Source organism: Hemicordylus capensis, chromosome 2 (genome assembly GCF_027244095.1).
Source record: "Hemicordylus capensis ecotype Gifberg chromosome 2, rHemCap1.1.pri, whole genome shotgun sequence".
NCBI classification, from domain to species: domain Eukaryota; kingdom Metazoa; phylum Chordata; class Lepidosauria; order Squamata; family Cordylidae; genus Hemicordylus; species Hemicordylus capensis.
The window spans coordinates 109,721,080-109,739,908 of NC_069658.1; the positions used below are offsets into that span (position 1 = coordinate 109,721,080).

The window sequence follows — 18,829 nt, forward strand, 5'->3', positions numbered from 1 at the left end:
AGGCCCAAACTGGACAGAGGTTTGATTTGGTCCTAATCTAGCCAATTTGCTTCATACATGATTCGGACTCCAAAATTTCTCCTATCATATCCCTAATTGATTGTATGGAACACAGAACTGTAACAGACAAAAATAACCAAGCATTGGGCACCCCTCCATTGCAGCTTATCTATGTTATTACAGGAACTAGGTACATAAAAGATAAAGATAAATAAAGACAGTTCATATGAAAAGCAAGATTTGCAAATCTATCAGTAAACAAAACCAGCTTCAAGTATAAAAACAACAGGTAATCTTTGTACTCTGAAAGTCCAACCACACAGTGAAGCAGACAGATGCACATTCAGCTCAACAGTGGCCCATGTCTCTTTATACTGTAGTGCAGATGGCACCCAAGTCCAGCAGGCCATGACTGCCCATGACTTGTCTATTCTGTAGGAAGTGATTATGGAACCACCAAAGCCTGCAAAATTTGCAGAACAAGTATCTTGTAATGAGTCTGCAAAAAATGTACTTTATTCCAGGCCCTTGGCTTGTCTGTACTCTCCCATTCTTCTGGCTTAATGCATAAGACACAAAGAGAGAGTCTAGGAGCTGGCCATATTAATGCACCTAGTGTGCACAGAGACAGAATATAATATATTAGGTATGATTCAAATGTTCAGAGTAATAATGACAACTGCCCACCCTCCTGTAAGATTTTAAAATAACGAAGACTGGAATTTCATAAATCATAATCTCATTAAAGAATTCTAGAGTCTGATGAAACAACCCCATAGGAAGATCATCATTCATAGCCTCAGATGTAGATCTAATGAAGAAGAACTTGGAACCGCTGAAAGGGAACCTAGTTCCACTTCTTAAATCGAGTTTAATTCATTTAAAATCACTTTCTACAGATCCTTTTAGTTTAATATATACTAAAGTCCTGTAACATTTTTCCCATTGCAAAGCAAAGTGCAAGAAATGGGAAACTGAAGAACAGAAACTCTAGGCAACAAATGCACATAGATTCCTGTTGAATTCTACTAGCCAAAGGGTGGAACTAGAGATTACAAACACGGAGCTGCCACCATTCGGTGTCTCTCTCCACTGCCCCACCCACATTCCCTGTAATGCCTAATTTTGAAGAGCACATGGTCATTGCACCATGCATGGCCTCATTCCACCTCACATTATACTTGCAGGGGGTGGGATGATATACAGTATAATGTCACCATATTGTGCATTATATTAACTAGAAATCACAAGAAAGAAGAGGAGGGGGAGACCTGGAGTAGAAATGACTCCCTGTCTCTTATAATATTTTTTCCTTTTATACTTTTTATTCAATTTTCACAACACAAAAGAACAAACACAAATAATATAAACACTCACAAATACACAGAATAAAGACTTCCATCTCATCAATGGAACAAGTGTTGTTAACAATAACCAGATCTTGCCTATAGATTAAACATTCTCTCCCCAGTAGTTCATATAGAAAACAGCTTTGGGGTGTTTTTGAAACATTTGTTGTTAGCCCTCAAAAGCCTGACAGAAATCCATTTTGTGATGTATTTTTAGATAGGCAAGAAGAGGGTCCCATTCTTTTTTAAATTCTTCAAATTTATTTCTTAGTAGTGATGTTAATTTCGCCATTTCTGCCAATTCTAGTACTTTAAGAATCCAATCCTCTTTAGACGGGCATTGACTGTCTTTCCATTGGCGCGCAAATGTCAGTCTTGTTGCCGCTGTCAAGTACATGAAGAGGGTCCAATATTTCCTCAGTAGAGCATTGTTATCAATACCTAATAGTATTGATTCTGGACTCTTGGGAAAAGTCATTTTAAATATTTTTAAAAGCTCGTTATATATTAAGTCCCAGTAACCTCTCAATTTATTGCATGTCCACCATAAATGTAAATAGGAACCCTCATCTTTCTTACATTTCCAACATTTATTTGACATATTCTTGTAGATTACGGCCAGCTTTTTGGGCATAAAATGCCATCTGTACATCATTCTCAAAATATTTTCCTTTAGATTAGAGCAAGCAGTAAATTTTATATCTTTTATCCAAAGTTTTTCCCATTTTTCCAAGTCAATGTTATAACCAAGGTCCTGGGCCCATTTAATCATTGAGGTTTTTACTACCTCCATTCTTGTATCTTCCAGTAGTAATAGGCCATACATCCTGGATATGAGTTTTTCTTCCTTATCGCACAACTGTAGTTCGAATTCTGACTTTAGTTGGTTAAGACCCTTTTTACAGTCTTGTTTAAATAAAGAATTAATTTGATGGTATTGGAACCAAGAGATATTCCAATCCTGCATATGTTCTAACTTTTTCAGTTCGTATTTTACACCGACAAGCAATTGTCGATAGTTGGGCCAGGACTGCTGCATATTTTTCTGTTTTCTAGATATAACTTCCAGTGGGGATACCCAAAGTGGGATTTTTGCTTCTAACAAAAATTTGTTTTTCATCCATACCATATATAGACTTTTTCTAACATAATGATTTAGAAATTCTTTATTTACTTTTACTTTGTCATAAAATAAATATGCATGCCACCCGAATCTTAAATCAAATCCTTCCAAATCCAACAATCTTGGATTTTTTAATGTAATCCATTCTTTTATCCAGGTTAGGCATATCGCTTCAAAATATAACTTAAAGTTTGGTAGTGCAAATCCTCCTCTCTTCCTATCATCTGTTAGGTTTTTAAAGTTTATCCTTGGTTTTTTGCCTTGCCAGAAAAAATTCCTTACATCTTTGTGCCATTGGATGAAAACCTGTCTCTTATAATATTCAGTTCCACCTTTAGATCTTGCTGTGGTTGTTATTCTTTAAATTCACTGGCTTAATTCTTAGTTATCTAGTTGTTAAGAGTAAGTCATCCTGTGACTATTGACAAGCCACATTGAATTCTGGGACAAATACAGTATAGTAATGCTACTGCATTAGTTCAGTCATTAATTTAAGTCAGGATTAAACCCTGAAACTCATTTTCATTGTTAGAACTCACCTCTGTAGCATGTGATTCAATTAAAAGAAGAGTGCATTGTATTAGGACACAAAAGTAACACGCAGTTCTACTGGATCATCAATACCCACAGTACTATTAAAGGCATATTCTCTTGGCTCATTCTGAAGTGTTTGACTTAGAACTGTCAGTCAGGTGCCAAATGAATATACATACTGAATCCACATCTCCACTCTTACTGGCATTTGAACACACTACAAAACTATTTCCTTAAATCACACCAAGTTCTCTGCTTTGAAGATGCTTACACAGTACTATGACATGACTAGCTAACCTATTTACACATGATAATATTGTCATGTGCAATCAATCCTTTTGTAGACAGGTACTGCCTGTCTATAATGAAGAGAACATCAAATGGAAAGCCACAACATGAGGTACGCATCAGACTACAAGGCTACTGCATAACTGTAATCACTGCACAAGCAACATCGCCACATGAATCAGCCCTAAGTGACACAGCTGCAGAAGCAAAACAATGGGGTTAGAAAATGAAAACGTTGCCCCACTCTCTTTGGACAAGGACAAATCACCACTGAATCATGATTCCAAGAAGCAGTTTCATTTAGGGACCTCTGTTTAGTTGCCAAGCAAAAGACATTTTCTTTTTTTAAAAAAAATATTGAAATATTCATTACCAAAAATTGGCTCTGGAGTAGTGTTCCATGTAGAGCTGTTCATCGGAAAAAGGAGCCAAATGAATGTCACTAAATGTTGGAAACATCATTCCTAGTGAACAAAAGATAATATACAGTAGCAATGTTCAAATCTTCTACGTAGCCCTACTTAAACATTTGTTGGAAACAGCCAGTAAGCTTTATCCACTCTCTATCTCAAACAGTTTACCCTTCATAATTCCACAGTGGATAATAATTTATGCTTTAATTCCTGCTCACATTTCAGTAAGTCCATCAGCAACAATAAAACACTTAAGATGGTAATTCAGAAACGCTGCCATGAGCTGATAAAGCCTTAAAAGTTTTTAACACATTTGGATTAGGCATTTAAATAATTTCTTCCTTAAATCAAAAGGAATCTTTTATTCCAGTTCATTCCCCACAGCTGGAAGAACAGGATAACATTTCTTAACAACTATCTACAGATTCAACATATAATTGTAACACATTATCACTAACAGTCCATCAACTGTTTAACTGAAGGTAATCTTCAAGGCTGGTACCGTAATATTAAACAACTGGCAACACTACTATGCATATAACATGGGATTTCAAAAGACTGCAAAGCATTTTACAAACCTTCTACCCCTTTCATAGACAATATAATGTAAAACTTACAAGAATGAACACATTACAGACTAATGCTACCAAGAGAATAAGACACGGAATTCACTCATCCACACTTCCATTAAAATAAAGGTTTAACCCAATAACTATGAAAGTTAATTGGGTGTTTTGTGTATCAAGAAGAGTTCAGACAAGTACATTTAAAAAAATGAATTGATTATAACCGGAGGACCTGGGAATGCAAAGATGAACTAGCATGCAAAGAAGATGCAAAAAATAAATAGGGAATTATACATCAACTTGAATAATCCAGTGTTAGTTAGCTAGAAGAATTCTTCCATTTTTGCAGAAGACAGTTTGAGATGGGGAGAAGCATTGTCATAAGACAACGCTGTTGAAAAGCATGTTCCAGATATGGACTGAAATCCTAAAACTCTTTACTCCCAAGTACACTGAATTCAGTATTAATTCAGAGTAAGTTGGTTCAGGATAGCAATCTTACAATTAAAAAAACCCTAAAAGATTGAAAGTGTGTGGTAAACAGAAATCAATCCTCCTTAACCAAATATATTCCCCCGCCTGCACAGATCAGGAAATGAGAGTCAACATTTGCATAACCTGCCTTGCCAATAAATTAGGACTGGAATTTGAAGCACAGAAATTAAGAACTTTGACTTTAAATAAGGAACATTAACTTTTAAAGCAACAAAACACCCCAACTTGGACAGACTAGGAGCTGACACACCTGAACATTTCAGGCACAAAGTGATGTTTGCTAGGCACAGAGGAAGACATGACAGACACTGAACAACTATATGCCAGACTTCCTTTTCTTCACTGCACTGAATTCTCTCTCAATTTATACTGTACAGTTTCATTTTTAGAAAACAAAGTCATAAATGTCCACACATTTTCTCCAAAGCACTCTAAATAGGTGTTCTGCAGAGAAAACATCCTAAGTTAAACACATACTTAATGGTTTGCAATATTATTCGATCACATCATTCCCAATACTTAACACCACCAGTGACCAATGTTGCTTTATGGATAAACCATCTTAGCAATGCTGGAATAAGAGGTTTGTACCTAAACAGTAGTGGCTGATGATTATTGGTACAGGAGGAGTAGGGGAAACCTGGTCCCAGAGGCAGAAGTCTATGCCCCCGCCCACCACTTCCTTCACGGCAGCGGGCTTGAGTATTTACCCAAGCCTGCCATCATTGAGGAAAACAGAAAGAGGGGGGAAAGCAGAAAAGCAGGGGCAAAAGTAGAAAACAGCAAAGTTTTGTGGGGTGGGAGGGAAGAAGATGGGGCAAGAAGCAGGCAGAAGGGAGAAAGCAGGGATTGCATCCCCCCACCTCACACCAAACAAACAAGCCAGAAAAAGATCAGACTTACAGGCAGCCAGAAAATCCTTCCGAGTAGGGAGTTTCCCCCAGACCCTCCCCTGCCTGCAACTTCCTCTTTTGGTCTTATTGGCTGAAACAGCTGCTCCAGCCAATCTGATTCCCAGGGGGGTCCTCCTGGCACTGCCTCAAGAAAGAAGGGAAAGCTGTATTAAAAATATACTCCCTGAAGCAACCAGGAAGTGCATTTTAACCCATTATTTTAGTTCTTCCTTGGGACAGTGCCAGGAGGTGCCCCCTAGGAATCAGATTGGCTGGAGCAGCTTGAGTAGCAGCTGTTCCAGCCAGTAAGACCAAAATAAGAAGTTACAGGCAGGGCAGGAGGGGCTGGAAGAAGCTCTGTGACCCGAAGGTTTTCCTGGCTGCCGGTAAGTCTGATCCTTGTTTTAGATTGTTTGTTTTTGTCTGGGGAGAAGGGCCTGTCCCTCCTGCCCTTACTGACCAGCCACCACTGCATCTAAACCATCTCCTAGTATTGGAAAATTCAATTATAATTACTTGTTCTGTGATTGGACTTCTGTCTGACAAGAGAGTCCAAGATATAGTGATGTTTGAACACAAAAGTGCAGACAGGAATGTTGGGTGAGACACATCATTTGCTGTTTTTATTGCATTGGGATTGTTGTAGATAATAAGGCACAGCATGAAAAGCAATATGGAAGGACCCTCATAAGGAATCTGAGACTCGAGCTAGCTGTATACCAAGGACCTTATGATCCAATTTGATGGACCCTTTTTTTGCTGGTTATCAATTTTCTAGTGAGATGCTGGCAAACATATAAACTCACCATTTGACTTCAGCCACTTCTTGGAATGGAGGTAACTTTCCAGCATCCTCTCATTGAACAGCATATAGCCCATTGGTTCAGAAACAATTACATCTACATTCTCAGGTAGGGAGATTTCCTCAATTTTTCCTGACAGAACGGTGATCTTATCAGAAAGATTGTTACTCCGTACTAGAATCTGTAACGTGAGGAAGTGGAAAAACCAAATGTTATTAGTTTCTTTGATCCATAAATAGTGGGAGAGGTTAATCAAGCAAGTGGATTCAGTAAATCTGCAGAAGCCTGAAATGAAAATATTTAAAGATCATTTTGTAGTTTTAAGTTCCTTACAAAGCTTCCAAAAGAACCACCAAGAGATGCAGATTCTCAGACAGTGAGATAAATGAACATTTTATGATGAAAGTTTTATTTTTTATGGTGATTTTTTAAATTAACTAACATTTTATGTTGAATTTAACACTGTTTTAAATTTTTAATAGTTATAATTATGTTTGAATGTTGTTGTTTTTTAATTGTATTGTTTTATTGTAAACTGCCCAGAGACCGAAGTTTTGGGCGGTATATAAAGTTAAAAAAAAATTATTCTGTATTTCTGAGCCTTCAAGACAAGGTTGGATAATAAACCAAAATAAATTCATACATATAATCATGGCAATATGCAACTGTTTTGTATGATTTTATGCATATCTTTCTCTGGATTTTTAAAATGACATTTTCAATTTTAAGTTGCAAATGGTTCTTTTGGAGGGAAAGATTATGGGTGGCTTCACACATAAAATACGTAAGTATGGTTGATGCAAACCACCAGTTCCCCATGAGCATGCACTCGGAGTGCAAGCTGCTACTTCTGTGCTAGTCATGCCATCTGAACCTGGAAATGTTGGCATATCCTGCAGCACTTCCCTCCGGCAACCCAAGGGAAGTACTGGAGGGAAGTGCTGCAGAATAAGTTGACCTTTCCAGGTTCAGACAACATGACTGGTGCAGAAGTAGCAGCTTGCACTGAGAGCATATGCTCTTGGGGTACCAGCAATTCGCAACAACCTTACTTACTATGTTCGATGTGAAGCCACCCTATAAATGACCCAAGAGAGTAGTGTGCTGCACCATACATATTATTATTATTTATTATTATTATTAATCATGTTTATGTAACACTTTTCAACAAAAACATTCTCAATGTGATTTACAAAGAAAAATTAATACAGACCACACTGAAAATGTTTTTGTTATATTAAACAGATTGTGAGTTCTTTTGGGAATATAATCCAAAAGAAACACAAGGGAGTCACCAGCAAAAGCCACTGGAGACACACCATGCTGGTGATGGATAATGACAGTTGCTCTTCCCTGCTAAATAAAACAGTCACCACTTTAAAGGTACCTCTTTGCTCAATTAGTAGGAATTGCTTTGATATGGTTACACTGTGACAGCAAATAACGTTTTAGTATCAAACTACTTTAGATATTTATTTGAATTACTGGCCACATTCTGTGCAACAAGGTATTGAAATATATTTTTTGTTTCAAGGGACGGCAGATAACAAATTAAGAGCTTGCTTAGAGACAACGGATCAAGGTAATGTTGGTAAAACTACATTGCAGGAGTTGTCTATTCTAAATGGCAGGAGCGAACACTTTCATCTCAGCATTCATAGATCACAGTTTCTATTAGCTTGGGTTTCTATCCTGGAATTATTATGGTTATCTGGATCCAATGTATAATCCATATGTACTTTGTTTCTTGTTGCACTAAGGTGAAAGACACATTGGATTTTCCAGATTCTGTACCTTTTTTTCTCCTTTCTCTGCTGACTTTCCTGCCAATCACTTGCATTGGATGATCCAGAGCTCAACTATTATGAAGTGGTGGCTGCATTTGCACGTAACGCCAAACCAGAGTTGAACAGGATAGAGATTGGAATTCATGTACATCCAAATGCGTGAAACCGTGGTTTCGCAGCAAAAGCAACCTGTGGTTTCCCTCGCCAAACTCCAATTTGAACCTTCGGTTTGTAGTGCATTTCATTGCTCCAACCTGAGGTTTGGAGATAGCAGCATTATGTCCAAACGCAGATGCTGCCATAACTGGGGTTTCATGCTGTATTTGGTACCAAAATCATAGAGAGGGTGGACCAGGAATGCACCCACTCCATACCTGCCACGGTTCTCACTGACCACTTCTCTGGGCACTTGCCTTGGCCCCGTCTCCACACTCCTCAAGCTGCTGTCTGGCAACAGGGATGCTGCATCACCCCATCCCAATCTTAAACGTTTTTCAAAGGGAAAAGTCACATTGGGGGTTGCCTGCTTTCCATTGTATTTCTTGTTCCCTCCTCCAGCAATCAGAAGAGAAAGGGGACGGGATGGCAAATGGGAACCATGTGTTTTGATCTCCAAAAGTGAATCGGTAAAGAAATATGTTCACAAGCACATGCAGTCATGGTGGCACCATAAACTGGGCAACCTGATTAGATTGCTGCAAAGGTAATATATGGCAGCACAGTGATACATGGGGTTAGGTTTAAAAGGCTAGCCCCAACCAGGAATGCTTGAATGGCTCTGCTCTATTTTTTGTACAATAAAGTTGAGGAAGGGAGAATGAGCCCCAGCCCCTTCATCTTCTGTAAAAGCATGCAGTCTCTGGGGTTACTAATGAGAAGAATCATCCAGCAGGAGCAGTATTGCCTCTGGTCACAGCAGAGATTCCTCATGTGTGATGATAAAGGATGCTGCTCCAGAGCGGATAACTCTATCATGAGAGTGAAAGGCCATGGAGACAGGCATGCAGGGCAGATGGCAGCCGAGGCCCAGTCCAGTTGCTCGACACAAGCAAGCCATGGGGATGGGTACTAGGGGTGTGCAAGCCACAGTGTGAACCAGGCTTGATGTTGAGCCGGTTCGGGGTTGAACCAGACTGGCCTCAGCTATTCCAAGTTCAAATTGAGCTGGTTCAGATCTCTACTGGTAAAGGGGGATCCAGAGAGGATTCCCCTTTACCAGTGACAGGGAGGGTTTTTTTCATAAAGGTAGAATGGGTAGGAAAGAAGTCACTTACTTCCATCTGCTGCAGCAGACAGGAGGGCAGAAGCTCTCTCCCACCCCCACCGACCTCCCCCAGAGCAGTCCGGGTCAGCTGCAGCCCACTTCAGGCCTCTGCACATGCACAGGGGCCCATTTTAGTGACCTCCGCACATGCACAGAGACCATTTATGTGAACAATGGTCATGTGTGGTCACTAAAATGGCCAATGGTCATGCATGGAGGGTACTAAAATGTCTGAACTGCGGCAGCCGCCAGCCTGGGCTGCTCTGGGGGAGACTGAAGGGGTCTGAGGGGATATGCCCCCGCAGTGGATGGAAGTTGTGAGCAGTAAATTACTTCCCTCCCTCCCGCTCTACCTTTAGGGAAGCCACCCTGTTCCCCCTTTAGTGGTAAAGGGGAATCCTCACCAGATTCCCCTTTACCAGTAGAGATCTGAACCAGTTTGACCAGAACAAAAACCAAGCCAGGTCAGCTGGAATCCGAGCCAAACCAGCCTAGCCAGTTTTGTGCACAACCCTAATGGGTACTCCAACAATACCTTTCCCTGCTGTGGTGACTGCCGTGAAGAAGCAGTCCCTCTGCCACTCCAGTTGTCCATTGGAACATATCAATCTTCATTTTTGCCTCGTACAGCCACCCTACTTTCCTAGGAGCTTTGACAGTTTGGGCTCCACTCTCCCGCGATTCCCTGCAGTGGCCAGTCTAAACATACAGCAATGCTGGTACAAACCCAGGAAAACTGAATGAGAGTAAAGATCCATCCCCAGTCCCAGTGTTTCCTTGGGAGTATGAAGGGGTTGCCTGGAGAAGAGGTGATCACGGTGCACAAGTACCATTATTTACCACAGAGAATGGGGACACCACACAAGTGAGGCTTGATCTGGTTGGCCTACCTCATGAGAGCACAGTCCAAAGGAGGCCCGAAATGCACTGAGCCTCTGTTCCTTCCCAGTAGACTGGGCCTCTCATGAGAGGGCTAATCCATGGCTGGCAAGCCAACATAGGGGCAGGAGTGTGCTTGGGTGTTCCTGGACTGCTTTGCCTGGGTCTGCCATCGCAAGAGCATCCTTTGTCACAGAGGACCAGACCCCAGGATCCTTTGCCCTCCCATATACAGACACAAACACACACACACACACACACACACACACACACACACACACACACACACACACACATACATATGAGGGAGGATGGTAAGTCCTAGGAATCTCTTCCTGGAGTAACAGAAAAATAGTGCCCATCTGCATCTCCATGTTGCCTGTAAGTGTGCTTGCGTAAGACTGTTTTGCTGTGGGGCTCTTATGAGGGCAGCAGTGCAACTGCTGTCAGGAGAAGAGCTTAAATGCCATTTAAAAGGGATTTAAATGCCCTTTCCTTACAGAGGGTGGGCAGTTCATTCCTAAAAAGGCACAACTGCAGTCAGCATGCCCTCATTGAAGATTTTGTCCAATGGCTGTTTCCCTGCAGGTGTTCTGACGCCTTGCCCACAGTCCAGCGACACGAGCGCTATCGAGCTTGCTGGTATGTGGCCTCAGCAGACCAGGAACATGGAGTGGCTCACCTGCCCTGAAACTGGAGGTTGCCAGGCTATGGTTGGACTAACGTCTGCAATGCTATTCATGGTTACAAAAATTAACCTCAGGTTCGTCTACCTGTGGTTTGCTGTGGTTTGCCCCCCCTGCTAACTTGGCAAAGAGGCACCTTTTACCATGGTGATTCTCTTTATTTAGAAGGGGGAGAGTAACTGGCCCTATCGACCCCCAGCACAGTACTTCCAGTGACTGTTGTTGGTGTCTGTCTTATGTTTCTTTTAGATTGTGAACCCTTTGGGGACAGGGATCCATCTTATTTATTTATTATTTCTCTATGTAAACCACCCTGAGCCATTTTTGGAAGGGCGGTATAGAAATCGAATTATTATTAATTATTATTACATGCTAATGCAGCTGGTATCAAGGGGCAATGGGCCTGAGCTGCAGAATGAATGAAATGTGAGCTGCAGAATTTATAACATTCTAGAACACTGGTCTTAGGATATAAGCTTGCATCTTATTCAAGATTGGCAACACATGATGAATATTACATTACAATCTCTGTTTCATTCTAAAAACCATTTTTATATGGCTTGAGAGCAGTTCTCAGGGTGTGAGTGAGTCAGTAGAGTAGCAGATAATGATATGTTTAGTTTTTATGGCGTTTTTAGATTTACTGCAAGTTTTTGTTTTTTTAAGGGCTGTTTCAGTTTTTAAAAGGTATGTTCTGTTTCTGTTATGTCCTGTAGACATTTCAATCAGTTCTGTGGCTTACAGTCTTTAATTAGTTTTGGGGGGAGAGTGGGTTCCAAGTTATTTCTTTTTCTGGATCATTTAATGGTTCTATATGGTTCTACAAAGCTATGTAGATTCTAAAAACTCACTTAATTGGCAGGTTACTGACATTTGTTGGCGTTGGGCCTCAGGGATGTTGCTTGGAAGCTTAATAAATGGAGCTCAGCTGTACATTGGCATCTAGTTGGTATTGGAGATTCCCAGAATCTTGACTGGGAATTAACATAGGCAGAGGTCTGGAGTATGGATAATATTTGCCCAGAACAATCAGTGTGCTTGCTCCACTTCATTCCATGCAGCCTTTGCTGTGCCTCCTGCCTGTTGAGGTTAGATGCTTGTAGCTTTTATAAGAATCAGCATTAAACACTGATTGCCAACACTTTTTAATAACACTGTGAAAGCTGTGCGGTGCTTACTGGTAATTGAGCTTGACCTCAGATGTGGCTGTCTAATTATATTAACATTACAGGAACTACAAAACAGGATCGAGCTGAGTTGACTGAAGGTTTTTCACATTGGAAATGAAGACATATGGATTAAAAATATTGCAGAATGATGTCAATATAGAGCCTCTTATACTGTAGAATGGCCATGCTGCTAAAAGTGACATGGCAGTGCATTTTTCTCTTTATTATCGAGCTTTCATTCATTTTCACAAGTAAAAATAAATCCTCTCAATTCCGATGCACCCTGACCTATTCCAGATATCTGTCAAAATCCAGATAGTGTGGAAATGAATGAGTACTGCTTTGCTTTGTACTTTCCTGTTCAGTTGTAACTCACCTTCTCAACAAAGTTCTTTTTGGATAAAAAGTATACAGTACTTGTCAGCATGATGAAAATCTGACCACCCAAAAGAGACTAGCCTTTGTTACCTTACATTTCTGATTTGATTTCCCCCCCATCAAAATGGCAAAGGACTCTTTCCCTCTTTTTAGAATCAACTCTAGCATAATCATAAAAGCAAGTGGGCAGTGCATTTGTTTTTATTGTCTTTATAACATGAGAAGTGTGTTAGCAGAATTTTGGTCTGAGCAGCATGTAATTGGAGCAAAGGGCACCCTAGAGTTGGTTTTTAATGCCATGGCTGTGCCCTGACATATGTGAATTAGATAGTAACTTGCTGGTCTCGGCACAGAACATCTGCACCTCTAGTTCTCCTCCCTCTGTCTCCTCCCCCTCGTTCTCTGCCCTCCCCCTCCTCCATTTCAGCCACCGCTTTCCCGCCTCCCGTCGCCACTTCCCCCATTGCCACCTCCCCACCCACCATTTTCCCCAGCACCACTTTCAGCCATCTGGCCATCCATTAGCCTGCCCGTTCACTCCCACCCCCCACCCCCAATAGCTCACTCGCGAACTCTTGCGAGAGCTGCCACACATGGAATTAGCGATGGTACATTTAAAAGAATTAAAGATAGATAATGTTGAAAACCTTTATATTATATATAATATATAGATGCTGAATACACACACACACACACGCACGCATGCTGAAAACCTATACTGAGTGCTATACAGCATCCCCATGTTATTTGAATTAATCCTCAAAACCTCCACCCTCACCCAAGCCTCTAAGCAGTGCTCCTCGAACATTTTGCAAGTACAGGAGAACCTCAGTATTCACAGGGGTTCTGTTCTCTGCAGTTATGGGAACCAAGAATACTGAATCATTGGGGCAATGGGATTGTGGGGGTTAGGTTCCCAGAGGCCTGAAAATTGCCCAAAACACATGGGGAAGGGGATAAAAGGGGGAAATAAAGTGCCCTACCATGCTCTGCGGACCTCCAGCAATGAAGCAATATTCCCCAGAAGTTGGAAATAGTGTTTTTTGGGGGTATTTCCCCACAATTTCTCACAGGGTTTTTAAAGTAAATGAGCCACAAAATGGCAGCTGGAAATGACCTCTGTGGTCATTTCCGGGTGCCTACGACCTGCAGAAACATGGAATTAACCCCTTGTGGGCTATTTTTTGCTTGTGTAAGTGGAGGTCAGGTGTCAATCACCCGACCATAATATAATACAACAAGTATTTATATACCACTTTTCATAAGAAAATAAGATAGACACCAGCAACAGCCACTGGAGGGATGCTGTGCTGGGGATGGATAGGGTCAGTTGCTCTCCCCCTGCTCAATAGAGAATCGCCACTAAAAAGGTGCCTCTTTGCTCAGTTAGCAGGGGACCGCGAAGATGTAAAGTCCGAAGCTACCCAAAAAAATGGAAACAAAAAGTGATTTTTTTTAACCCCCGCTATATATCAGGCTACACTTCTACATGCAATGAAAAACCTGAATTGTGTGTAAAGTGTTCCCTGATAGCTCACAGGGGCTTTGGGGTAAATTTGGCCAATATGTGAACTCACATCTCCATTCTGGAGGAGATGCCAACTTCCAGGTGCACAGTGTCCCAGTGTTACTACTAGCATTACCAGAATCCACAACAAAATACATAACTCTATGGATCATTTTATTTGAGAAGGTGAGGATCTTTTGGGGGGAATGAGCTACAGCTCAGTGTTAGAGCACATGTTTTGAAGCAGACAGTCCCAGGTTCAGTCCCTGGCATCTACAGGTAGGGCTGGGAAAGACACCTATTGGAAATTCTGAAGAGCCACTGCTGACCAGTATAACGTACACTGAGCTAGATGGACCAGCGGCCTGACTATAAGGTAGCTTGATACAGATGTCCTCATTTGAAATTGTACCAGCTTTTCTTCACACACCACATAATTAACTTATGGAACTTGCTGCTGCAGAACATGGCGGGGGGCGGCTTCTGGCTTACATGGTTTTAAATGGGGATTAGACAACTCCATGGAGACTGGCCTGTCACTAGCTAATAACGATGATGGGTATGTAGCTCTATGTTCAGAAGTGGTCTATCGCTTGATGGATATATGAGGGCTCTTCTTGTGTTTTACTGGGCTCTTCTTCTATTTTACTGGCAAGCAAAATAAGATAGCTAAGCCCTGCACTGCATTAAATTACAGCTGAAGCTGTTCAGCCACATACCTAACTTTAAGCAGACAATCAGTTCAACAGACTTTGTGTCAAAATGTTCATGATTTTAAGGATTATGCTCCTTCTCAAATAACCTGCTGAATTGTTGCTACAGACTATGTTACTGTTTGCTTGGGATGGGAGAATGAAAAGAAAAAAATCTCATCAGATGGTAAAATACAGAGGTTATAACAATATTGCTTCTCCCTGTGTTTCACAAAACAGCTAGAAATTGGTTATCCAGTCTGGCACCCATATTGCAGTACATTTTTAAATAGTTAACGGTATGATTGCCAGATGGCCCACCCAAGATCTGTGCTATCACACTGACCCTCTTTTCTTTCTCTCTGGATAAAGCTCAATATGGAATTTTGCTTGCTTTCACTAATATACAATAGATCATTTTATTAGACTTGCAACTAAATTTAGAGAGATTTCCCCCCACATAAATTGAAAAAGGAGATCTACCTGAGGAGGCAGATTCTGAGTACTGGTAATTGTGCTTTCCTGTGCAATGATCTTACAGCTATTTCTTCAATAGAAAGTACAAGTTTCCATTTCCTAAACAGAGTATTGACAGTGTATAGCACAGAGTACACTGTAATGTAAAATCTGGTCTCCCAGCTGCCAGTCAATCAATCTTTTCTAATATTGTTACATATATTTCCCCCTAGGAGGTTTATCATACAACACTTTGTATGATAGACAAGAAAGCAAATGCTTTACTAGATAAACATATTGCCTAACAAGCTCAATCAAAATAAAACTGAAAGCAGGAGCATTTAGAAGAATTTCCTGCTTATTACTTATATCGGAATTGCCAAAGAAAAGATAAATTAACAGCAGCAAAAGCATCCTATTGCACCGTAAGCAGGTATACCATCCAGTGCCGATCACTAATGCAACGTAAACATTCAAATTTTCTCCATATTTTGGACTGTCTTTCTCCATATTTCGGACTGCATGTGTGAGGTAGACAAAACATGTGACATAACATTCATGGATACAGCTGCAACCTTCCAATGGTGATTTCCCCGATGATGGAAATGCATTTTTCAATTGCTGTGATGATCAGTGGAATCATATACCAGAATTGCAGCTGTGGCTGTAATCCTGGATAACTTGGGTCACATGTTACATTCTCCACAGGATCATAATTCTGAGAATATCAGGCTATATAAAGACAAAATTATTTTGAATGTCTGAACTAGAAGGATTAAGTAGAAAAATTACAGCCACTTCTGAGAGTATAGAAATAAACCAATTGCTAGGCAGCTGTATTCACAAACGCACAGAAATGGGTTTTCTACTTTTTTAATGCTTTGTTTACCTTTAGGAAATCTGTGGATCAGTTTTATCCATATATATATTTAAATTTCAATTCCTGCACACAACCCCTATGGCACCCAATTCCATTATCAGCACAGATACTTGCAGAAACATTTTAAACTCTAGAGACAATGTACTCTAGAGACAAAATATGACATTTGTGTGCTTGCAGAATTTGGATTTATTTACTGACTTTCTTACAAGGACTGGCATGTTGAAGCAACAGTCGCCCTTTTCACACATTCACTGAATGCGCGGAGTGGGGAGTGGAATTATTCTTGTTTCTGACCATTACATGTTCAGCTGAAGGTGAGAATAGAGCCTCTCTGCACAGCTTCTGCTGTAACTTTGACTGCATCTGTAATTATAGATGAATAGGCTCTGTTCAGATCTTCAGCTGAACATGCAGAGGTTGAAGGTGGGGACAGTGGACATGACTCTGTTCCTATCTCCATGTTTTCAGTCTACATACAATTGACACTTGAATAGGGCTAGAAATATACAAAGTCACTGGGAAGAAAATATTGCATAGGGCTCTGAGAAAGGGATTGTGGAGCAAAAGGAACTCTGCAATAAGGAGCGAGTGAGTGAAATTTTCATGTATATTTTCTCCTAATGAGATATTGGGTGGGGGGGCAGTTGTAACAGGATCGGTTGACATTGGTACTGTAACAAGATTGGCAAATTGCTGACAGTTTTGCTGAGCCATGATGCCAAGTTATTGTATTTAAGAGCCTGTTTCAGCCATTCGTGTATAGCACTGAAGCTGATGTGTCACATCAAAATATTTGCTAACTTTGAACATCTGCTTTATGTTTTTATTTATGTATTAAAGAGGTCTTTGAGAAAGCTTATTTCAAAAGGTAAAAACCATAGGATTCTGCATAAATAGGAATATACTCTGGCAAAAAATATTTAGGGTTTGAATGCAAGCGGCTTTCCAGTGAAATGCAGGGAAACTCTGACAGAATGGGGAATAATACAAGATTATCAACAACATGCTCCCATTTCAAGATGAGAATTTTGTTCATTAAATATAAATGGAGGCATGAACACCAGAGGGTCATCCATAAGAACTCATGATTGTATACGAATCTTTTCTTTTGGCCTCTTATTGCAAGAAAAGCTTTTTTGAAAGCTCTCAAAAAGTCTTTCCTTTCCCCAACCTCACATGCCAAATACTCTTGTATTCCTCAAGGGCTAATTTTTTATTTCAAATGATCCCATCACTAGCTGACCTCTTCCATAGACGTTTCCTCATGCATAGTTGCTCCCATGTCCTGTTTGTTCAAGTGCTCTCCATAAATCCCCTTCAGGCTAAGACCAACTGTTCTTTCCTAGACTTTATGCAAGCCACTGAATCCCCAATCCTAAACACATTTATTTGGAATCAAACATTGATTTCAGTAGAACACACTTCCAACTAACTTTAGGATCACAACACTAAAGCAGTTTGTCAGATCTATACAGCTATTCATGTCAATTAATCTTGAGAGGCTTAATCTTATAACCTTACCCCTCCAGTATGTTAAGGGATCATTTTGTATTTCTCTCAGTTAAGGCAAAAACTTTCAACTGAAGGCCTGAAATGTGGAGTCATACATGAGAAAATTTAGCACACTGAACTGAAAACCAGCTAGACAAATGAGCTGGTCATTTATAATTTTCTACATTCAACTGAGTAATATTTGTCATATGCAAACTTTCACATTTTGTAGGCTATACCATCATGATGAAATACAGCACACATTTTAAAATTATAACCCAAATTGTTTTGCATCCTACTGCGATACAGCTGTATTGGTGGCTTTGGAAACAACCAAAGAATTCAGATAACTAGAATTTTGGGTAAACAGCAGGACTTCTTGACCAGAGTGAAAAAGTGAATGTAGATAATCAGAGATGCGGGTTTCGGTTTTTCCAGTTTCTGCAATCCAAACTTGTGGGATTTTTCAGCTGATTAATTCCTACTAGACTGGTCCACAGCTGACAAGACAGCCACAAAACCAGCATGACTTATGTATTCCAAATGGTCAGCTTTCTGAAGTTGTACAGGTGGAGAGGTTCCCAGGAGCAAAGGTGCATACTTTTGCCTAGAACATGTCTCACACTCTGGGTTGATCACTACTAAGTCCATTCAGGACCATGAGAAGCAGCTGTCTAGTCAAATCCTCTTATAACCAAGTATGAGAAAACAAGTAGCCTGGCCTTCCAGGATTTTTAATTTGTTGTAAATTGTTTTTAATTGCTGTAAATGTTCAGCCTGGTTCTCCAGAGTTTTTAACTGTTTAAATGTTTTAATTATTAATTAGTTTTATGCTGTTTTTATAATTTTGTTTTTAATTGTGAATTGATTTTAATTATTTTATTTTGATCTAAACCACCCCGAGCCATTTTTTGAAAGGCAGTATATAAACCAAATGAATGAATGAATAAAAATAAGTAAGTGTTCTACTGTGTTTCAGGTGTAGCCATGGAAGGATAAACATCATAGCCATGAATCATAGCCACAGAAGGATAAACAGATTCATTCATTAAGCTCTAATCATAAGTAATATATTTCATTCTAAATTCTTTAACCACATTTTACTTTTGTTCACAGGGATTAGTTTGGTGTAGTACTTCCCATTTATGTGCAGCTATAGCCTTGTTCCACGAT

The 18,829-nt window shown here is 40.2% G+C and overlaps 1 protein-coding gene across 10 annotated transcripts in view; it reads right to left on the bottom strand.

Annotated features, from left to right (window-relative positions):
- The window catches only part of LOC128344340 (histone-arginine methyltransferase CARM1-like), a 124,364-nt gene that overhangs the window by 39,700 nt on the left and 65,835 nt on the right, over positions 1-18,829 (bottom strand). For all 10 annotated transcript variants that reach the window (XR_008315803.1, XM_053294268.1, XM_053294264.1 and 7 more), the window contains 2 exons: positions 6,468-6,645; positions 3,668-3,758 (listed from right to left, as the gene is read on the bottom strand). Coding sequence is in view for 9 of the 10 variants with exons in the window: in XM_053294268.1 (XP_053150243.1) it covers positions 3,668-3,758; positions 6,468-6,645 (269 nt within the window). In the remaining variant the exon portion in view is untranslated. The remainder of the gene's footprint in view (positions 1-3,667; positions 3,759-6,467; positions 6,646-18,829) is intronic.